Source organism: Microtus ochrogaster, unplaced genomic scaffold (assembly GCF_000317375.1).
Source record: "Microtus ochrogaster isolate Prairie Vole_2 unplaced genomic scaffold, MicOch1.0 UNK3, whole genome shotgun sequence".
Taxonomy (NCBI): domain Eukaryota; kingdom Metazoa; phylum Chordata; class Mammalia; order Rodentia; family Cricetidae; genus Microtus; species Microtus ochrogaster.
The window spans coordinates 8,698,853-8,722,807 of NW_004949101.1; the positions used below are offsets into that span (position 1 = coordinate 8,698,853).

General features: G+C 41.2%; 1 protein-coding gene across 1 annotated transcript in view; it reads right to left on the reverse strand.

The window, feature by feature from the left end:
- Positions 1-6,451: 6,451 nt before the first annotated feature.
- The window catches only part of Sptlc3 (serine palmitoyltransferase long chain base subunit 3), a 117,526-nt gene continuing 100,022 nt past the window's right edge, over positions 6,452-23,955 (reverse strand). The window contains exons 10-12 of the mRNA XM_005365533.1: positions 16,480-16,615; positions 10,551-10,680; positions 6,452-6,598 (exon numbers count right to left, since the gene is read on the reverse strand). Of these exons, the coding sequence (XP_005365590.1) occupies positions 6,452-6,598; positions 10,551-10,680; positions 16,480-16,615 (413 nt within the window). The remainder of the gene's footprint in view (positions 6,599-10,550; positions 10,681-16,479; positions 16,616-23,955) is intronic.

The following is a 23,955-nucleotide window of genomic DNA, read 5'->3' on the forward strand; positions in this document are numbered from 1 at the left end:
GTCTCTCTGAGGCATCTGCTCCCGAGAGCAGAGCTGTGGAGTCTGACCTCACTTCCTCTTCCTCCCAGCATTCTGTTCTGTTTACTCCACCCACCTATGTTCTAAGCTATGAGCCCAAGCAGTTTGTTTATTACTTAACCAATGAAATCAACAGATTGATATATGACACTCCCACATCAACAAAATATAGGGAAATCATGTATTGCTGTTCAAGCAATTATTTTTTATTCTTAAAATTAAAATCTCAGTGACTGACGACTTAAACTTATTGAACGTTTTCCATTTACAGGATGCCATGATCTCTTCCTCCCCCTCACACTGCCTCCCGTTCGTTTTCATCTGCAGCCCTTTATTCCCACTTGGGATAGCAGACAAGGGGCAGGGTAGACTGAGCTCGCCACGGTCAATCCATTGCCACTCTGCTCCTTTTGGTCTTCCTGGCACATTTTCTCCATGCATGCTTCAAATCTGGAAAAAAACAAACTTTTGGGCTGGAGAAACAAAGAAGCTGCAATTTCCCTGCCTTAGTCCTTGGCCCGTGATGAAGTAGAGAGCACAACGTGGTGATTGGAGCCAGACTTACCCTTGGCCATGGGCATTGCAGCCGACCCAAACCTAATTAAGAAAGATCCTGAATAAACTTGGGTGAGAGCCAAAATCACTAGGCCCTTCAATCAATATTTTTGATATAAAAATTAGCATCTGGCCTGAATAAAAGGCAGTACTGTTTCATGCTGCAGGAAAAAAAAAATCCTCTTTTCCGTCTATTCTGACCTTCTGTTAGGTATTTCACTGATTTATTTCTATGATAAGGTTTTGGTGCAGCTGACTTGAAAATTTTGGCTTTCAGCTCCTCATTTAGTCCAAAGGCTGCAAGGAGAATTAGAATCACAAGTCCTACCTTAATCCCAGACTGGCATAGTTATCAGCCTTTTCCAACAAGTAGACTGGTTTGACTTGTTCTCTTATTTTTGATTGGGTTACCTTTGTAATTATGCAAAGATTAGCAAAAATAACCCTTGAAGAAAGTTGCTCTAGTAAGAATGAGGACACGTGCCTAAGAAAGCAATACCAGAATCTTAGAACTCCCCTTCCTGCTCTGTGAGTCAATACTGTACACTGTTGCCTTCCAAGAAACCTCTGTAAACTTAAACAACAATCCTCAGGAGACGTTGTGTATAGGAGTGTTTAGCCCAGTCTCTAAAGATCATTGGCTTATTAGCTCTCAGAACATCATATACCTATGTCAGAATGTATTCTTAGCTTTAAACCATGGAAATCCCAACTAGCTAAGGAGATAGAGACAGGAAGGGTTCATGTTTGATTCATTTTAATGCTGATGTTATTCCAAAGACTTGTATTTTAATGAGGTTGAAAGGAGGAACAAATTAAGACATCACTGCCTTTTCAAAAGACTCCAGGAAATACTTAGTCATGAAGTGAAATGATTTCCAGGGTTCACTTTAATCTAATGAGGGGGCGAGTGAAGGGGAGGATGAGAAGAGCCTGCTCACGAAGTGACAATGCTTTGAGCATGATGATAGGTGTATTGGCTTCATCATGCTAGCCTAGTCTACTCTGTGTTTATTTTTTTCATTATAAATTTTAAGCCGGTATCTTAGAAATGAATCTTAAATGATAGGTCACAGGAATCATCTCCAACTGGACAGAATGGTCTTGCTTGTGCTAATGCCTTGTCCTACGCCTCTTCCTGGGAGCTCGATTTGGTTGGTTGTAAGCTAGCTTTGTTCCTTGAGTTTGAGTTAATGCTAAAGGACAACCTCACTTCCCAATTCTGCATGAATATATAATGATTACATATTGTACATGAATTGTACCATATTGTCTGGTTTCAGTGGCCTTCTGCTAGAGTTTGGAAAGCTAGACCTCCTGGCCCATGAGTTGTAGTGTTTGCTCATTTCTAAGATGTTAAATTTCCCGATGGGACCAACTTCAAACCCCCATTGCGATGTCACTTAATGATCTGGAAGGATCTGTGCACAGTTGGTTCTCATGAAAAGTTGCACCTCTCTAGCTATAGCTACCTCTCCCAGTCATCTCTAGCGAAATTCCTAGGTGAAAATTTCTACCCATCTTTTCCTCCCAGAATGACTGAAACAACATCAACACAAAACCATTTATGAGTTTTATTGTGTCAGTTTTAGTGATTTGTTTATTAAAGTAATATTTTACAGTAAACGGGTCATCTCAAATGTTTCGATGAAACATAAACATATTCACATCCTATATGCTGTATTTCACAATGTCATAAAGTAATATACTACAGCAATTGCCTAAAAACAGTCTCCTCTTGTGTGTGTGTGGGGTGTGTGTGTGTGTGTGTGTGTGTGTGTGTGTGTGTGTAGGCAAAATGCCAGCCTTGAGTGCTGTTCCTCAGAAACCATCCACTTTATTTTCAGAGAGGGTCTCTCATTATGACCTGGAGTAATAAGTCTAGGTGGGTTGGCTAGCAAGTCTGAGGAATATACCTGTTTCTGCCTTCCCAGACCTAGGATTACAGCTTATATCACCCGGCTTGGCTTTTTACATAAGCGTTGGGGGTCAAGTTCAGCTAGATCTTCATGCTTGCTAGGGAAATACATTACTGACGCATTCTCTCTCCAAAGCAGGAAATACTCTCTCTGATTTACAAAACCCTATGCAGCAGGGTATAGTGTTGGAAGAGAATAGAACACAAATACTCTGTCACTATCTTCGAAATTAGGACTGTCATAAATAAAAGTATGTATTTAAGATAGTTCAAGTATTCATCAGAACTTAGATTTTAAAATAAGAGTTAGAATTTTATATATCTGTTACTTGTAAAAGAAGATGCAGAGGAACATTGTATATCTGAGGAGCTGGCAAGAATAACACTCTACTGCAGAGCTGTGATAGTCAGAAGTTGAACTTTTTAAAAGTATGGAAGCCCTAGTCATCTTGCATAAAGCCTGGTAGCCATGCAAGTCTCAAAAATTTCATGAGATTTACCCCCTTGCATTTTAGAAGTTAAGAGTATATCGTCATCTATTGTTTGCAGATATTGTCAGTGAAGTTTTGATTTTGCTGTCATAACTTTTTGTCATTTTATGGAATTATTTGAGGATTTAACTGGGGTTAATTTAAATTTTCAGTCAGCATAAAAAAGTATAGAGAGAAAGGAGGAGAATATTAAAAGAAAAAAAAAGGGCATCTTGTGAAGACCTTTTCAATTGGGTCTGTTTTTCATAGAGACAGATATTCCTTAGAAAATTCCATTGAGGAGGAAAGAAGCACGGAGTAACTTCATCTCAGTTTACTAGTATAAACGCCCTTAGACATCAACAAAGAATCAGAAAAGTCCCCTGCTATGTTACAGGAGGCAACTGGTCTACTGAAAGCTCTAATCATGCTTTACAAATTTTGGCATATGTTGGAATTACCTGGCGAGGCTTCCTAAAATGTAGTATCCTGGGAACCGCTGTGATCAGACTCAGTGGTGGTCTGGTGTGACCCACATTGTTTGTCATGTTAACTGGTTTCCTAATCAGTTCTGAAGGAGATGGTTTCTGTCAAACCAAAACATGTCTAAAAGCAGTAAAGCTAAGTTTCCGTGACACGGTTGTGCCATGATAAGTTTGTCATTCCTTCATTATACAAAACTGTCTTCCTTGCAAACATCAGCCTGGAACCTTCAGCTTCTGTTTCTCCAAAAGCTGATTTCTAGAACATCTGTCTCTCTGTCATTCAGTCAGATAGTCATCTATCTGTTGATTCTCTTCTTTCTTTTAAAAAAAGGTAAAAGTGCCCATGTCCATGTATGTGTGTATATGGGTACATACACATAAGGTAGTTGGGATGTAAAACACTATAATTCAGAGAGTAAGTAACAGACCCAAACTCTGATTAATAAAACTCAGTAGTTACTACTGTATTGAAATCAGTCTTAATTAACCTTATAAAAATCAATAGTTCTTACAATTTACAACTTTCTATATGATATATACTCCTATTGCTACACAATGGAGTCAGGGTCTCTCCTCACTCAGGAACCAATTCCACTGGAATTAGAGTTCTTTTCCTAAGTGTATATTCACTGCAGACTCTGACAAAAAGGAAGTCTTTTCTTATGTGTATGGAAAGATCACAAGTTGCTACAGGACCCTCAGATCTTAATGAAAAGGGAAGAACCTCCTTCTGGCTCTGTATACTGGGCAGTAAAGTAACTTCTCCATGATTAACTGAGCACAGGTTCCTCCAAGCAAATACTAAGCATGAACACCCTTACTCGGGAAGATACCTGTCCCTCTGGTGGTTTAAAATCTCAGTGCGGGTGTGACACTGCAGGTGATGATAACAGACAGACCTAGAGAAGAAGGGGGATGCTCACTGTGGGGATGCAGGCATACATCTTTCTCTGTCCTCTTTACTGTCCCTTTCCCTGTTTTGAACTCCAGGTAGTCTCTGCATTTTATTTAGATGATCTATAAGAAACAACTTCATCCAATGCCCTTACTAAAAAGAAAAGACCTAGATATATCTTCCTTGCTTTATGCATCCCTGTGACGTTTGTTTTCTCTGCAGAGGTGATGCTGCACCAGTTCATTCGGAAGGACTGAGATCTACTTATCAGGTTAGCCTTTGACAAGCAGCTGTGCACATAGTACCTATTTTTCCTCCTTTACCACAGCGTTCCTTCAGCTTTTTCAGCAGTTATGAGGCACTTTATAACTGGGGACCACTTTTTAAAAGGATTTATTTTTATTATATTTTATCTCTGTGTATGTGTGTGGGTCTGAGTGCGGATATGCCCTCGTGAGTCATGGTGCCCATAGAAGCCACAGGCATTAGCTGCCCCAGAGCTGGAGTTACAGGTGATTGTGAACAATACAACCTGGGTGCCGAAAACTGAACTCAGCTTGTCTCTGGAAGAGCGGTAAGTGCTCTCAGCTGCTGAGTCATCTTTCCAGCCTCAAGAGATTCACTTAAAAACAAAAACCCTTATAATCCACCAGGGGGTCTATACTTTTTAAAAAGCTTTGCATGAGTATCATTTTGTTTTCGAACGATCTTTAAGCATCATTGTTGCCCCAACCAGCATTGGTGTTGCAGGTTGAATTTCTGTCTCCATGCACAGCATGAAAGCTTGGGCCCATCTGTGTCACACAGAGCCAAAGCTCTTTTGAAGTGATTTGTTTACAGTGTCATTTGATGGAGTGGAATGTTCTGTAACTCATTCGAACTGCTACAGAAGCTTGGCTAAAAGGTCAACTCTGCGCTTTGGAGTTTCCAAGTCTGGGCACCATCTGGGAGCTTGTTAAAGATAAGGTTTTCCACTGGCTTTTTCCATACCAACTAGAACCAATTAGCAGAGGACTAATTTTTCGGAGATGCTTATACCGTTTTGTGTGTATGGGGAGGGGGGGAAGAACCAGAGGTGCACCGAAGTATGTGATACCACTTCTCAGCAAACCTGAGTAGACGTGCCATAGGGGATATTATTTCCTGGACCTGTATCTACAGATACACAGCCTTGAAAGAGACAGAGAAAACTCGCTTTTGAATACTTTGTTTAACCATTTGGAAATGAGTTTTTAAAGGGAATTGAATTTCACTAGGTACTCAGAATTCGATAGAAAAGTTATTAAGGCCAAACAAGCTAAACTCACTCTTCATGGCACCAGCTTCTAGCATCGTTTGGGTTGTTTGAGTTTTACAGTGTTAGTCTAGGTTCAACGCTGATTTGTGCTTTCTTTCTTTCTTCCTCTTTAGAAAACGAGTCACGAACTTCCCAGTTCTCAAAAGCTTAATAGCAAAATTGTACGAGAGCACCAACAGGCAAAAGCAGGTTCACTTCAAAAGCATCTCTGATCACTACTGGACCGCTTTACATTCTCTCCCAAGCATTAATTATGTCTTTTGATACCTGTCCTTGGATAAAGTAGAAATGTGGCAAACAGTAGATGCGGCATTGTCTTCTGTCCTTCCTGGAACTTCCCACGACACGTAGGGACTGTTCCTGGTACTCTTATGGGTGGAACAAGAGACTCAGCTCCTCTCTGTCACTTTTTCTCGTGTGTGCAGATGGAATACCTGAACACACAGTGAGATTACCCAGGTAAAAATCAAAATCCTTTCATTTAGTTGGAGCCCTTGAAGGAATCTGACTCAAAAGCTGGAGAGTAGCAGCTAAAACACAGGCTCCTTGCCATGAAAGCACACTCTAAGAAAAGAATGCTTTACATGTTTCTGGTGGAGGAGAGGGCAAATGTAAATCTAGAATTATATGTTTTTGATTGTGTTGCAGTGGGTTAGAGACATTAAAGAAATGACTATTTCCCTCACTCGATTAAGCTGCGTTGGAAAATAAAACCGCCCTGAAGAAGAGGTAAAATGCAGTCATGCTACTTGTGACACAAAGGGGGAAGGAGGTCTTCTGGCAGTCTTTTCATCCCACTCAGAGCCGGGAAACTTAGGCTTCAGGCTCAATGCTCATCTCATCAAAGCTTGCTTCTTTGTCAAAACTCTTCTCATTGTGGAGGGCAGGGTGGCCAGACTTCTTGTATGGGAAATACTTCACATTCAGGAGGTCGCCGAGTTTATCAACAACTTCCAAAACCTGCAATGAGATGTCCTTCCGTAAGTTATCTTTAAACTCCGAACTGGTCTACTGTACAGAGCCCAGGTTAACGGCAAGCTTCCCAAAGACCCATAGCAATGTTGTGCCAGCAAAGTTCCATGACATTAGGTTGTGGTTTGTAAGTCCTAGAAGAACTTTAATGAACTAATCAGTTTATCTGTGTGGATACATGAATGTGTCCAGGTGTATATGCATGTGTGTATACACAAATATGATGGTCACACGACAACCTTGACTGTCGTTCAAGAGTCTTCCATGTTGTTTGTTGAGATAGGGCCTCTGGAGCTTGCTGACAAGTGAGTCTCTGGAATTCTTTCTCCCTTTGCCTCTCCAGTGTTAGCATTACAAGCACATGTCACTACTCTAGGCTTTATAAAACATGGGTTCTGGGAACTGAATACAGGCCCTCATGCTTGCATGTGAGCATGTTTCCAACTGACCTGATCTCCCTAAACATACTAGAGCAATATTGGATGATTATTCTTTTTATTTAATGTTTTAACTCAGCGTTCTGAATATTCTATTTTAGCAGTGTGAGGAGGAGAGGAACTTAGATGTCTGACTCTCCTAAACCTTTTATTTATTTTAAGACCTGCATATGACCTCATAGAAAAAAATAATAAGGTTGCAGAATACATTGGAGATTATGTCTTCATAACAGAACATAGAACACTTAGGGAGCTAATAGCTGCATCTTCAATCCTCTCAAAGCTTACTCCTAACACTTATTTTTAAAATGCCATTTCTACATACCATGCAATAACACAACTTAGACTTAAAAAATTCAAAACTACACATATTTCAATTTTATATTAAAGTCCTTGATGAAGTATGCTTATGGACACTGCTGGGAAAGGGGTTAGAAGGGAGGGAATTGTTACTGCATTGGGTTTACACTGGAGGTAATTTTAAGAAAGTAAACACAAATTCTGCCTTAGGCACCAACAGGAAGCCACTGGCTGACTATGTACTTTTCTTTTTTATCTGGGGAGTAAAATCATTACGAAAAGCTACAGCTGTCACTAAGGATTCAGATAAAGAAGATGCTACGCTAGCCTATGTTTTTTCTGTTCCCTACCTGGTCTCTGAATGACGACCCCTTTTTCTTTCTTTACCTTTGTAAGTTTTGCATATGTATGTTTGTGTGCGTATGCACATACATTCAAGGCATACACACACGTGCCTGTGCATGGAGACCGGGCATAAACAGGGCCAATACTTGCTGTGTTGTTTTCCATTTAGTTTTTGAGGCAGTGTCTCTGACAACCTGAAATTCACAGGTTCCACAAGATTCAGGACTGTGCCAATCTCTGCTGCTCTGGTGCTGGGATTATAGGCACCCATGCTACTGTACCCAGTTTTTTACGTAAATTCACATATATGTCCTCACGCTTGCAGATGGCTAGCACTTTCCCAACATTACCACCTCCCCAACCCTCTGACTGCCTTTGTCTAATATTGTTTATATTCTATTAGTGTTCATGTTCAGTTGCTAACCTGGTCCCCTGACTAGTCAACAGGTTCCAGTTTCCCCTTATGTTATATTAAATAGCTGCTCTCATGCTTGCATTGAAATGGGTATGTTATGGGTATGATCTCATAAATAACTGTCGAGTTGATGTATTAGCACTTCTAGCATGTCAGGGGTTTCAGAGCAATGAAGAAGTTGCAAAAAGGAGTCCAGGGTCTGATTACTACAGACAGAGTTGGTTATACTTGAAGTCTTAATGTTGTTTGGACCACAAGAAATTAAAAGTCATCTCTGCTACCCATCCCATTCCTGCCACCTTTTGGAGCTAACTCATTGTTTATATCTTCCTTTTGGTTTCTGTAAGGTTTCCTCATCACTGCCTTCTTACTTTCTTGTGTAAACAGGCACCAGCTTTCCTCCACTGTCTTCTCTTTCTCCTTCTCATCCTTCTTTCTGTCTTCTCTTCTTTCTATCTTTCCCCTTTGTCTTTCTCCCTTTCCTCTCCTTCCCCTCTGTCTGTCTTCTGCCCATCTCTTTCTGTCTCTTCTCTCCTCTGTCTTTGTCTTAGCCTCTCTCTCCTGGCTTTCTCCTTTGTCTCTTTGTCTCTCTGTTTCTCCCTCTTCCCATTCTGTCACTACCCTCTTCCCTCATCTCTTTATCTTTCTCTTCTTCTACCCGCCCCATCTCTCTCTCTAGAGTGTGATTCATCCTTAAATGATACTCTTCATCTTTTTATTCATTGTGTTCTCATTTCTCTTCCTCGTATTCCCATAAAACCTCCCACTCTAAGGAACATTAAGCCCCATGAATTAATTCAATAGTTTCTTCTCTTCTCTTACCCTATTTGAACTTTCTTATATTTACATAACGTTTCTGTTTTTTTTTTTCCTGGAAACTGGTGTTTAGTGTACTTGACAGTATAGTATTCTCCATCCTTCCTGGCAGTTTTAGCTCTGCCTAAATTCCTACCTATTTCCCACCTTCAATTCCATCTCAGAATGTATATGTACCATTGGGGTTTGGCCTGACCACTCTTACTTCTTCCTTAACAATTAGGCTTTCTGTCCTTGACTTTATCAACTCCTCAGTTCCAAAGCCTACAGTAGTCCTAGGCTTGCAATATTTTCTGAGTTCTCCAATCAATTTCCACCTTCATCAGTGGCACATCCTCTTAAGGCCTGGTGCATTCAGTACTTCACCTTATTTCTCCATTCTCATTGAACGTGATCTGATCCTTCCAGTCTGCCTTCTCTCATTCTCTGCTTCACCTTCATCCTTCTGTTCAGTAAGACTAGAGATCTAGAGAATTACCTTTGGCCTTCTCTGCTCAGGAATCCCCTCCATCGAATTACTCATCAGATATTAGCAACTCATGCATTCCCAGTTTGTGTTCATAAATTCATTTCAGTGGTTGTTTTTACCGCCATTGGAACTCTTGCCGACTTTGATTTTGTTTCAAATGACTTCATTTCATTTTTTTTTCTCCAGGTTCTTTCCTTCCTAACCCACTTGTCACACTTATTTTACTGTGACTGATTATGTTGCTTTAGTGGTCAGAACGACTAAATAATGCTCTGTAATTGTTCTTTAAGAAGGTCCAAATGAAAAGCCACTTTCTTTCTGACTATTCACCACTGTAATAATTCACCCACACCTTTATGCTCCCACAGGTTTCCTTATTTTCTTTTCATGGTTAATTTATTCTGCCTGGAATTATTAGTTTGCTCTTAATTTAGTTTTTCAATATTATCTAGTCTTTTTGTCCCAGGTTTTGTTGTATATGATACACACACAGTACTGTTTAAAAAAATTCATTGATATTAGTCTTTTCTATAAAATCAAAATTCTGACTTTAATCAAATCATCAGTAAATGCAGTAAATGGTTTTCTTTCTTTCTTTCCTTCTTTTTAAATTGACAAAGTAAGAGCTTAAAATTTTTACACTCAGGTTCATATTTGACACATAGAGAAGGTTTTTTTCCCCCAATTTTCCTTTTTTTTCTATTTTTTTAATTGACTTTATTTTTCTGTTTCCCTCCCTTCCTCTCCCCTCCCCTTGAACCCTCTCCTGTGGTCCCTATGTTCCCAATTTACTCAGGAGACCTTGTCCTTTTCTACTTCCCATGTAGATTGGATCATGTATGTCTCTCTTAGGGTTCTCTTCATTGTCTAGGTTCTCTGGGATTGTGATTTTTTTTACTATCTATTGATTATAGATATTGATATAGATAGATATAGATATCAATATATAGATATTGATATAGATAGATATAGATATTGATGGATATTGTTGACATATCATAGTTATTTGGTTTATAAAACTTTACAGGGAGTTTTCTTCACCATTAGTTTTCTTTTTCTAAGCCACCCTAGAGAAGTTATTGAGATGGCTCAATAAAAGTACTTGCTCAGAATCCAGGGTATCAGAAGTAGTAATTTTGCCGGTAGATGGATACTCACTTTATCTAACATCTCCCGAGTATGTGCTGACGAAAGGCAGAACCGTGCCCGACCTTCAGCCAGGGCAGTGGCTGGAAAACCAACAACCACCACCCCGATTTTTTTCTTAAGCAAATGTCTTCCAAAAGCACTTAAGGAAAGGAAAAAAAAAGGTTAATAGAGAGAAGTTAGAATCATCCTGCTGAAAAAAAAAAGAATATGGTTAGCTGACTTGTTCTTTTTAAAATGATATTAAGGAAAGGATGGTTCAACTTGCTCCCACACAATGGACCAAGAAATGGAAGATAATTTGCTGTCCCTCATAGCTGAGTGTGTGCTGTTATGGAAGCTGACACACTGGTAAGATAGTTGTCAGTCTGGAGCCTTTGATATCCAGCAGAAAACACTGATGACTGATGCAGGTTAAAGAAGTCTGCACTGATTAGAAACACCTTGAACTGCAGAGTTTTTGGACTAGAAATCAAACAGCTGGTACGATACAATGACATGAGAAACAATGTTCATTAAATGTAAACATGTATGTTTGAAAAAATGAACTGCCTAACTGTGGATTTTTGAAGATGGGATACTTAGTGCCAATAATTTGAAGAGCGTGGTGTGAGGGCTTGTAGAAGCCAAGTGAGTGATGGCAAAGGAGGGTCTTCTCATTTGTTTTAAAAATTTTTAGTTATGAGTGAATACACCCAGGCATGCACAAGTGGAATAACCTCTTGCGTGGCCTTGAGGGAAACCAGATGATAGGCAAGCAGGGAGGTAAGAGACCCCCACGGGCAGTTGCAGCGTATAGGATGTCCATCATAGGACTGACTACAAAGCTCTCTAAGGCAGGGGAACCTTTATAAGTTCCTCCTTCCATTCATCCTTCTGCTTTTTCTTTATTCCAAAGTTAATCTCAGTAATTATCCCAGAATATTAAACTCAAAGTCTAGAAATCCCCTGTTCTAAGAACCCAGATCAGCTTCAAATGGCAAATATCCCCTAGTGAGTTCTTTTTCTCTTTGGGCTCTGTTGCTCTCGGTAGGAAATCACAATTGTGGAGTAGTGAATCTACCCACAGAAAAGTCAGGTCCTCTGGTCTGTTCCTAGCATTAAGAACTTGCTGGTCTATTATGTTAGGCTGGAAACTGACAGCAGCGTAGAAACCTTCTAGCCATAATTCAGGAGAAAATGACTGAAGCAGACTGTCTACTCATTCATTCATCTTGCTATTTAGCTGTCTGCCTTTTGGTTGCCTCGTGCAGGATGCATTCTGTCAAATAAAGCAGTGGAGAACTGCAAAACCTACTGAACACACAACCCTTCTGGCCCCCTGGCTTGGGCAAGGCGAGGTTTTGTCCTTTGATTTCTACTGAGAAGGTTGCAAGGCGGCAAAACTTTCTAGCTGAGAAAGTTTGAAAACAGGGGCTGTTCTTTCTGCCTTCTTGATCACCCTATGGAAGGCTGCCCACGGCACTGCACAGGATGAGAGCCGAGAATTGTCTGAGAAACAAGTCTAAGTGCTTTTATTGCTAGACTACAAACCACCTGACACATGATCTCAGGCCAGTTTTCAGAGTTCCCCGAAGACCATTTCACTGTCGGTATGTTTCCCTTTGTACCAAAGGAAGTGAGTTTTGCCAAAGAATGTGGAACAAAATATATGACCGTTAGTTCGTTAGGGTAATCTGGGACCTCCCTGGAACATATCTGAATTTAAAAATTAGACTACTGCAGTGAAAATAGATAACTGTATTTTATATAATGAGCCTCTGGGCGTGTAACCCCCAAAGCATATTGAGCTGCTAAAGACTAAAAGCAAGCATCCGAACCAGCAATAAACACGACGATGATAAGCATTAGCATTGCGCTGGAGGCAGCACTATGTCTTGTGTACCAAAGTCTCCAAATGCAAGATAAGGACACATCGTGCTCGTGTAGGGGAAGTATAAGCCTGAACCACAGGATAATGTAACATATTATTTATATTTACGCTTTAAGCTTTATACCTATTTACTTGTTTTTTTTTTTTTTATGTGCGTGTGAGCAGGCATGTGTGTCTCGGCACACGTGTGGAGGTCAGAGAACATCTTTTTAGAGTTAATTTTCTTCTTCCAGTGTGTGGATTCCGGGGATTGAATCCAGATTGTAGGCTTGTGGAGTTATCTTGCCTGCCTTATTTACACATTTTATGGATGACATTACATTGTACTGGAGCACCTAGGATGATTGTACTGTTGTAATACATTTAAACCTACACCTAATTTGAGATTACTTTTGAAAATCTCACATAGGTAGATATAAGAAGAAATCTTAATTTATAAGAATATCAAAGATCTAGATTTTTAAAAATTTTATTTTGTGTGTGTATGTGTGCGTGTAAGTAGGTACTTGTGTGTAGAATGTAGAGGCAGAGGTGAATGTTGGCTGCCTTCCCCTTATTTTATTGTGATATTTGACAATTTCATAGTAAGTACTATATACTATTTCCACCCTGCACTCCCCACTCCAACTTCTCTTAAGTCCTGACCACTCCCTCTCGACTTCATTACCTCTTCTTTGTAATTATTACTTTGAAGGAGTCTCTCACTGGATGTGGAGGCTCCTCAATTTGGCCAGGCTGACTGGCCAAGGAGCCCCAAGTACCTGCCTGCCAGTGTCCCCAGAGCTACCATTACAGATGGGCACCTCATGCTTTTACATGAGTGCTGGGGGTCTAAATCTTGGAGGCACTTTGCTAACTCTGTGTTTCCTCAGCCCTTAACATCAACATTTTTAAATATGAAAATGAAAACAAGTGCCTTCACCCTGGCTGATACCACTTCCTTCATGTTTCAAAAGCTTCTTTATACATAACCTTTCAATGGAAGAGCACCATAGGCTCTTTTCTGTCCTAATGTCTGGCACATTTTGAATCGTCAAAGACAACATTCAAGACTGTTAAACCCACACTCTCTGTCGCATTAATGAGGGGTAGACTAAAGCTTGGAAGATTGCTGCAGGTTTCAGAGCCTCAGTTCATGGGCAGAAGAAAATGAAATTTAAATTCTAGTTTGCTGATTACAACGTGGGTGAACCTAAGAAGGTAATCTGACCTTTGTTAGTCTCATAAACCCATTTATAAACTGGGGGCAAGCATCTTGTCTGCCATGAGTATAAAAAAAAAAGCCTTATTTAGAATATAACCAGCATTAGCAATTGTTCTTCTGAAGAACAACCTTAAGATGTAGGGAACCAGGATCTAGACCCCATGACTGTGTAACTAACGCAGAGTAGCAGGTTATTCAGTACTATTTTAGGAGTTCTGCATTCGTTAACTACAATGCTTACGTTGGAGAGCCAGGCAACCACACCAACTTCATTTTATGTTCAGTTGAAACTACTACTACTAGTTAGTACATCAAAAGAGCGCAGTGATAATAATGGCTAGGAATAACAGAATGTTTACACCTTCTCAAGAGCTACGTTAAACTCATGCTTTTGAGGTCTCCGAGACCTCAAGCTGGAAGACAATGGTGAGCTCATACCCCCACTTGGTGGCTGAAGGATACTGATCCCCAACTTCTGCTCAGTGTGCTTTCCTAGAGCACCCTTTCAAATGCCTGAAGCTATACTGGGTCAGGTGCAACCTACACGTGTCCCAGAAGCAGCAGCCAGTGTTGTTGTTATCAATGACACCTGGCTAGACTTTGGGCCACGTGGAGCATTTACAGCAAATCTGGGAAAAGACAGCATGGTGGCTCAAACTTTGATACAGCTATAAATGAGGTGAATGGCAGGTTGGGGGAGGGGACCACAGGACTCTGGTATATTCTGCATAAGTTCTATCCTGTTGCTGTACTGGCTTGGTTTTTGTCCAATGTGTTGGAAACTGGGATTTAGTTTAATCACTGGCCCTTAGCACATGCCAACAGGGTTTTTTTTTGGAGAAATCTGTCTAGATTGGACTGAGCAGAACATATGATCGAGAGCTCAGAGCAAAGGAGAAAACAAACATGGATGCTTGTTTACAAGAGAAGGGGAAAAGAGAAGACATTTTTCCCCTCCAAACTCAGTTTGTGGGGACTGGAGAGATGACTCGGTTGGCAAAAGCCATTGCTGCTCCTGCAGAGGACCCTTGTTTACTTTTCAGACACACAAGGCCTTTTCAACCATCTCTACCTGGAGAGCCAGAGGATCTGAAGTACTCCTCTTGTCTCCATGGGCACAACCATTTCTCTAGACAAAACCTCATCCAAACAAAACACAAAATGGATAAAAATTTAGAAATTAAAAAAGAGCTCTGTTAAGCACTATAAAAGCAATTAAAGCCATGCAAACAGCAAATCCTGTGTAATTCTTACAATGAAAAGCATAGTTCCAGATGCTGCAAATGCCTTTTCTTTTCTGTTTCTTTAGTGCTGGAGACTGGGCGCCAGCTTTTGTGCATGTACCAGGGAAGCTTTCTCACTGAATTAGTTCTTCAGCCCTTTGTTTGGTTCATCTCAGGAAGTGGGCACTAGCTTATCTCATTTCGTACAAGATGAAACTAGTCTTCAGAGGGTTGCTTGTCCAAGGTGCTCCAAGTAAGAAGACGGGCCAACACTCTGATTCTGAACCTCTTACCACAATATTAAAAATAATGGTTAAATGAAGTATGTTGTATTAGTAAATTTGAAATGTATTTGAATTTTGGGAATATTAGTATACTGTTGGGTAGCTATATATAACAATGACATATTGTATATTCTAAAATCTCAAAGAAGGTTTTTGAATATTTTCACTATGAAGAAATGATAAATGTTTGTGAAAATAGATTTTCCCCTATTTTAGTCACTATATAAATAAATATAGATATATGTACATATTTATGCATGTAGATATGTATAACAATTACATAATACCCTATTAATTGCATAATTTTTATATTTTATGTATCAGTGTAAAACAGATGTAATCTAAAACAGGCTACTTTTTCTATGAGAGGACTCCTCATTGGATTAGTCACAATTCTAACTTGTGAGATTCTACTTCTGCCCCCCCCCCCTTTTCCTCACACTTCTCCCTGTTCTCACTCCAGTGTCGTGCATTGTGAAGCTCACCAAGCTCACGCTGAGTGCCTTCTTTTGAGCTATGATAAAATATTAGGTAGACATGCTCTTAGTTTGAAATCTTACAGAGCATTCTATTTACCCAGTCGTTTTGAATAAGTGCATGTGTTCTTTTGTGCCCTCAAACATTAGAAGCTAGAGGGTTTAGACTGGTGGATCCTTAGAATCCCCATTGTCACTCCCCGCCTGCCATTACACTGAGCAGAATGGTGCTGTATTCTTTCTCCTTGGACAGGAAGTCCCTTGTTTTTTTTTGACCTACGTTTGTGAACAAAGGGCCAACTGATTCTAATGTCGCGGCCTACTACTAAAGAACTCACTCACGTGTGTGCTCCGATTGCTTGATGTTTTTCTGTGGAAAATGACACAAGGGTATGTTTAGGAGAATCAGGTTTTTGAGAATTTATGATTCTCATCGGCTCTGCATGAGCTCTCAATAGTCTAAGCTCCAACTACTTTTAGCGCTATGTTTGGTATTATAAATTATTTACCTCTTCAGATGCATGGTGGGTCAAACAGAAAGCTCTAATCCTGAGGTTATGTGTTGGAGGAATAGTCTTGGGTCAGAAAAAGGCTCAAAAAACCACCTTTCTTACAGATGAGAGAAATCATTTCCCTAAATTTCCAGAGCATGAAAATGATGTAAAGGGGTGAGTCTCAGCATCTGTCTTTTTTTTTTTTCCTGGAAGTTACATGGAAAATGTCCTGAAGATGCTGGCAGGTGACTCCTGAGAAGCTGTGTGCCTGAGGTCAGAACTCAAGTACATCATCTAATTCATGCCCAGAAAGCCATCATGGTATCAAATACGCTATCTCAGTCATGACACATTAGGCATTGGTATGATTCTGTGTTGGATACTCACGATACTTTAGCAGGCATGTACAGGAGCACAGGGATGATGGGAGAGTGGTCATCACCGTAGATGATGAATCCCATCTCTATCAGCCTCTGTCGGAAGTATTTTATGTTTCTTGTAAGTTGCTGTATTCTCTGTAGACCTGGAAGGAGACAGGCATGACACCCTTTAATCCCCCAAAGGAGGAGGGAAGTAAAGGTCAGGTTGATGTGGCAAACGTTTTCTGTAGGTTTGCCTCTCAGCCAGGAAGGGCTGGAAGTATGATGATCAGATGTAAGTATTGTGTTATGCCTGGGAGACAAAATGGGAAAAGAGTGTGCTGAGAGATGCAAGCAAGTTGCAGGACCAGTGGGACAGGTACCTCTTGTGTTTATAGTCTAAGCCAAGTGTTTAAATCACTAACTCAGGAGAAGGGAATGTATAAGAAAGGCACACACACACACACACACACACACACACACACACACACAAACATACACACAAAATTAGTTGTTGGTAACATTCTTTATCCCAATCAAACCAGCCCATTAAATTCTTGAACTAAGTCTCTAATCAAAGGGAAAATCACCTAACCTCAATTTAAAGAAGTAGCATGCCATGGAAACAAGGATGGAGCCAGCTGAGACCAGGGCAGCTTCACTTGTTAGCAGGAGAGAGGGAGAAAGGAACAGGGAATGTCTGCTTTTCTCAGCCAGAAAGGAAAGACAACTTTTGTTTAAAACAGGTAAGGCAAAAGATATTGATGCTTCTGTTCAATTCGAAGATCATCCTCTGTCCAAGACATGTACCTCAGTCCCATGGTCACAGTCATAGGATGGCAAAGGGAATTGAAGAGAAGACAAAGTTCTGAGGAAATCTGCTTACATCAGTCCTTCCTTCTAGAGGGTATTGGTGAACAAGCAAGCCAGAATTCGTGAGCGTTTGCTCAATGAGAATGAATAGGATTCAATACTCTAGGTGTCCTAAATGTTAACTCAGTGTGAGCATTTGGCAGAAGGTTGCTATTCAGCCAGCATTTGTGCCACCGTAGTTGTGGCTGTCTCTAGCTGGCTTCCGTTCTGATTGGTCAGGTGCTCATTTAAATTGGACTGAGGTTGCGACCTAGAAGTTATCCAGCATTTTAAATATTACTTGTAGGGGTTTGTAACTCTCCAGAGAACAAAAGTGAACATTCCAAGGAACATGTTAGTTGCTGTTATCTTGGTCCTTGAGCTGTGGGCATCCCTGGTTCGGCGTTTTTCCTCCTGTAGATAATGGTGTTTGAGTGAACCTGGTACATTTCATCTTTGCTGCAATGACTGGGACAGCTGGAACAATCCATCCTTCTGATTGTTGGTTCAATGATGGAATGGAATTTGCGTATATCTGTCTTAGTCTCGGATCCACTGAAGAAGTGAAAGGATGGGAAGCTAGATCTTTGTCAACACATTGAGAAAATCTGCCAAGGATGTTATTGACTCGGACAAAAGTCCAAGGCACAAGATAGTGAGGATCTTAAATGAAACCCTTGCATTTAGCATTAGCTAGGCTAGGACATCATTTGAACGTTCTATTATGTGAACCAATAAGTGATCTTGTCTGCCACCTATGAGCAAATGTTTCCTGAGTGACAGGAGGTTACTACTTTGTTTAGGTGGATCAAAGGCTATAACAATCTCAATAAATAACATTAGTAGAGTGTTGGTGAGATTGTTCAGTGGATATAGGCACAAGTCTGATGGCCTTAGCTTCATCCCTGGATCCCAGAGGGTGGCAGGAAAGGAATAATTTCTGAGCATTCTCCTCTTATCTACAAGGGGTTGGACAGATATCAGGGATTAGAATCCAAGGCCTGATAAAAGGAAGACCTTGGGAAGCTCCTTCACTTTGGCTGTGGGGCCTGAAGACGTGTACACAAAAGTAAAGCGAACTGGCAGACTGTCTTCCTGAAGCCATTTGTTAATCTAGTCTTCTGCTATTTTGAATGATAGGATCAGTTATTTCTCAAACACATCAAATCATCTTTTACAAAGTTTCTTTGCTTATTGGTTCCAAAGGGACTTAACACTCATTGCCTGACTGTGTCAACTATACACACAGAGGAATGAAGATTTTGTGGACTAGAACCAAGAAGTGAAGTGTTAAATGATGTTTCACTTGCCCAGGCTTTTTTTCTCCCAAGACACGATTTTTTTGTGTGTGTGTAACCACCCTGGCTGTGCTGGAACTCACTCTGTAGAGCAGACTAGCTTCGAACTCACTGAGATCTACCTGCCTCTGCCTCCCGAGTTCTGGGATTAAAGGAGTGTATCACCACCACCCGTCTCCATGTTTCTTCTCTGTTATTTCTTCTTATCTAACTCCAGTTCTCTAGAAAGGTACTTTACCTGTAGTCCCTGGTAAGCAGATTATGTTAGAGAAAGTATTTATTGCCATTTTAGTTCCCTAGTCTTGGCCACAGAGAGTGAGTAAAGATTCCCTTGGCCTAAGGAAATCCATTTGAATACTGGCTAGGGAATCAGGATGTAGTCTGTCACAGGAACTTGTACTAAGAGATGATAAATACTAATCAAGCCAACCAGATCTTCTTGCCAGCAGAGTTTAGATATAAGAAATTCAAAATGGACAGTTGATAGAACAAAATAAGAAAAAAGGGGGAGAAAAGTTGTTAGTAGCATCCATGAGATAGAGTGAACCACTGGTTAAAAGAAACAAGGGCAGCTGTGATGAGGAGACATTGGTAGCAGTGAGAGGAGAAGATGCAAAAGCAGAAAAGGATTATGGTCAGTGGGAAGGTAGGTGTAAAACTAAGCAATGATATTAGATAGATATATATGATATATATATATATACACCCACAATTCTACTCAACACCATGAAGGAAAGCTAATGTGGTGTTACAACAGTTCACATGAGGGAGACTAGAGCAAGCGTGAGGTAGCCTGGCTCCAGTGATGATCAGGCTGGGATCTAAAGTGGGAGTAAGATATTGGTAGAGAAACACCAGAGAAGTGCAGTCTGTTAGAAAAAAACATCACAATGGTGAAATCATGGGTAGCACTGCAGGGTGGTGGAGAACTAAGTGAGTTTTGATTGAGTGTGAGCCAGAGCACGGGAAGATTGCCTAAAGGATGAGGGATGAGCATACAGGGATTGAAGAATTCAACACTGAAGTTTGTGAGGAGAGTAAACCTGAAAGGAAGGAGGAGGAGGAGAAAGAGAGAGAGAGAGAGCACATGCAGGAGATGCAAAAAAATATTATTATATTCCTGGGATGCTTCAACATGGCAATCGCTGATAAGAGCTTTTATTCTGGGGTTCTTGGCGAACAAGGTATTGGCTTGAAAGAAACAGAGAGCTGCAAGAATGGTTTACTGTCCTGTATACATCTTTCTCCGCCACGCTCACTCACCCTTCAAAAACCAAAAGGAGCAACAATAAAACAATGCCTGCTCTCCAACTCTAGATTTGTCAGTTGTATGGGATCTGAAAGTATGCAGGACCATCTGTACTAATTATACTGTGTAGACACAGCCCCGTAAGTCATTTTAAAAAGAACTGTTTTATAACGTGTGGAAATGTCTCTTGGAAACCAGTCTGTGTACATGGAATAGCCTATTTGAAGTATAAGACTAGAAATTATGAAGGATGACATTTGCCTTAAAACCTTAGCTATGTGTTGAAACTCCATGGTTAGGGAGATAAGAGCATCGAGTGGGGAGAATGGGTCCCAGGACCGAAAGAGGGTGGTGGTAAGATGTGTTATGAAGGTGACCGAAAAGAAGGCATGGGTGCACAGTCCAACCACCCAAGTGTATTCCATATGGCCTGCCCCCTTGTGTGCCCAGCTCTATGGTTGATTGTTACCTGCGTGATGAACAGATGACTTCATCAGACTGGGTCTGATGATTCCTAAATGTTCCCCCCTCAGAGACCAGGAGGATTCCCTGGTCTGGAAGTACAAAAGTGACTTAAATTGCTTTTCCCAGTGGCATTATCTTTGCACTTACCTATAATGACTCAGCTAGCATTGGACAGCCCGGCTACTTAATTGGCCCCGTCTGTCTTCTCTTCCTTGATTAACTCGAGTAATTGGATCATAAGCTAGTGACACCACTTCACTACTCCTAGAAAGTTTGAAAACTTAGTAAAACAGATCAGAATTTTGGTTCCGAGATTATGTGATTTGTAAGAACTGGTTGCTTCATCCCTAGCCTGTCTTTCTTATCTTTGAACCAGTTACTAGCACAGGGTGGCTGGTAAGGCATCGTGGCACACTTTGTAGTCACCATCTTTTCTCATATAGGTCAACTAGAAATGTCTTTGAGGTCTTTGGTGTTGGCCAAGATACAGCTCCTTTCAATTCCTCTATTCTTCACTCTTTAAAGTTGGACACATTTGCATTCTCCTGAAGGGCCCGGGGGGCAAAGGGGAATTTGTACACATAAAATACTGCTCATCTAGACAGGATGTGGGTGATTGTACTAATTATGGCGTGCTTTGAGATCTGTGCTCGAAGAGAGCTTGGTAAAAGCAGAAGAAATATTTGGCAGGGTCCTTGTGCGCGGGAATGGTTGCTGTTGAGACAGCACCCAGGCGTTCCTGGAGACTGGGCACTGCAGCGGGATCCTGTGGGAGAGGTGTAGAGCCTTTCATTCCAGAGGCTCGTACCCTTCTGCCACACATTCCATAGACGACAGAGAAGGTCCGAGTCAGCTAACGAGATGAATGAGATGACTCTGACACAGGCTTCTAGAGAATTGGTGGAATTGTTCGTTTTGCTAAACTCTGGACTGAGTGTGTTGTGAGGGGAAAGAATAGACATTGGAGTGATATTTCGGAATACTCTAAACTGGGCCTGGATAACTTTTGTCTTTGAAAAGACCCTCGTTGTTTCCTGCAAGATAACAAAGAGCTCATTTCAGGAAGATAGCAAGAGCCCTGATCATCACTGCTACTGGCATCCAGAATATACTGAATGAGGGTTAATTCTCATTTTCCACCATTTTCAGCAGCTTTAGCGTCACCTTGGCTGAAGAATCACATGCCCAGGCTGCACCCAAAACCCACTGAATCATGGATTCTGGGGATGGGACTGGACATGAATTTTGATTTTCATAAGCGGGCTCAGATGTCCCTAGAAACTGAAATTATTGCAGTTCACCAATAAGCTATGCATGCTTGTGGTAGGTGCCTGCCTATTTCCTGACTGAGCTATACTCTATGGTTGGCTTTAAAAATAAAAATGGAGGCTATACTGACAAATTATGGGCATCCAATACATGTTTGTGGAATAAAAGAAAAAAATGGAAGTTAGACAGCCGCCTCTTATTGGATATTATATCTAGGTAGTTACTGAATCCCCGGTTCCTTTTGTGGGGGTAACCAGCCTTCCTGGCCATTACCTGCTGCAAGGTGCTCCCTCAGCTGGAGATTAGCCCTGTCAATCTGTCTCACTTCTTTGGGAGAGTAGATAGGGTTAGGGATGAACCCATGCCTGCAAATGAGCTAGGTACTGCTGTTCCCTCCTTTTAGATTTCCAGCCATACCCGCCTGAGAGATGAGCTAGGTTAACGGAGGCCACGAATTCTTTAACCTTCCCTCTGATGCTGTTAAAACAAAAACAGCTGGGGCAGAGGAAGGAAAACAAATAAAACACAAAGCCACTTACTACAAAGCTTTGCAGTCCCCTAATAAAAACAACGGTCTGTGGCGTTTCCAGAAATATGTTTAGGACAACTCAGTCTCCCAGAGGACCAGAAGGAATTATGAATCGTGCAAACTGCCAAAGGGACCTGTCTTAAAGGAGGAAAATTTCTTCCCCAAACCAAACCATTGGTATGCACAAACGCAGAGTCGGGTGGGCAGGCAGGCATTTCCCTTGCTCAGATGGAGAAACAAGAGACCGTCTGATGGTCTCCTGGGCCAGCACAGTGTCACTCTCAGTTTCTAAAAGAGGAACATACCCAAATGCCAACGGGTGACTTATTTTATCATTTCTCAAGCTTCAAAATGGGCATGGGGGAATACACACTGCTTAGCCCCGCTTAAATTACTGAGCGCACCACTACGGTCAGAATACCGACTGGGCAATCAAACATTCCAGCTTGGGCAGTGTTACTTGAAAAATGAGGTCCTTGTCTTCGTCGACGGAAAGTATCTTTCTGTAACACATTTCTTGCCATTTAAGCAGTTGGTATTTCAGAGAAATTAGCCCATGGAAAATCAAATTGACATTGGAGAATGCCTACAGTAGTGTAAAGCCTCTTCCCTTTCTTTGTCCCTGGCGTTCCCCTGCCTGCTTCCCTGGCATGACCCAGAGTTGGGGGGTGTCGAGCCGACCTGACAGTAAAGTTTCCATGGGGCAGCAGGAACCCGGTGTCTGTTATTTTTAAGCACTGGACAGCAGACAGGACATTTTGTTTCCAACACACTCAGGGGCAGAGAGATCTCAGAGAAGATCAAGAGGCTATGAGCAGTGAGAATCGTAAGAACCACATTAGCAGTGACAGGCTTCCCAGTGGGGTGGAGACAGCAGCGTTTGGAGTGGTTTGCTTAGAGAAGCACACATTTTTATAAGGCAACAGAGCTCTCCCTTTTGATGTTAGGATTCCAAGGTTACGGCATGTTTTATAGCTACATACACATGTGCCAGGGGCTCTTTAGTCTGCTCAGTCATGGCCCTGGGGAGTGTACACAGGCTGGACATCAGGCCGGGCAGCTATCTGCATGGCCTGATCTCGAGGGCTCCGAGGAGGAGCCCACTACTACAAAGCTCCTCAAACACTCTCAGGGATTTAGTTTGCCTAGCAGGATGAGAAAGGTCATCTCCTGCACATTAACGAGGAACTGGAGAGTGATGTTTTGGAATCCCTTACAGATGGGAAACTGAGGCTTGAGGGTATGAAAGCACTGGCAGGATAACAGGGAAACTGGCTTTGCTTACAAGATTATCAAAGCCTGCTGTTTGAAGAGTTTCTTCATGATGCACGTGTCTTAACGATGCAAGCAAGGACCTATGCATTTTACACCCAGAAGACTCGCTACAAACAGTAGCTGGGCTAATTCTGGAGAGGTAATTCTGGAGCTCTTTAGAAAGAAACGATCCACTTAGAGGGGCAGATAGAAAATAGCATGCAGAGGGTAATACACACCGTTAGACTTGTGTCCATATTCCTATGGGACTGTCTCATGAATATTATTAACTGAATGGGTTAATTTGCATTTAAACGGAAAGTAGTATCTTCGCAAGTCACTAATCGTAGGATTTTATACATTATAGGAAGGATGGACTTCTCAGAGCCCTGGTGAATTAGCGATTTTTAAACGAAGGGGCACACCAAAGGTTTTTGGAATTTTTAAAAATTGAGGGGAATAGGAAATTAAGGCAGATTTTCTTTTATGCGCAGAATCAGTTTCTCCTGAAAAAGCATGGGATAAAACCAGACTTACAGAGCAGACAATGAGGACTACTGAGAACTCAAGAACAATGGCAATGGGTTT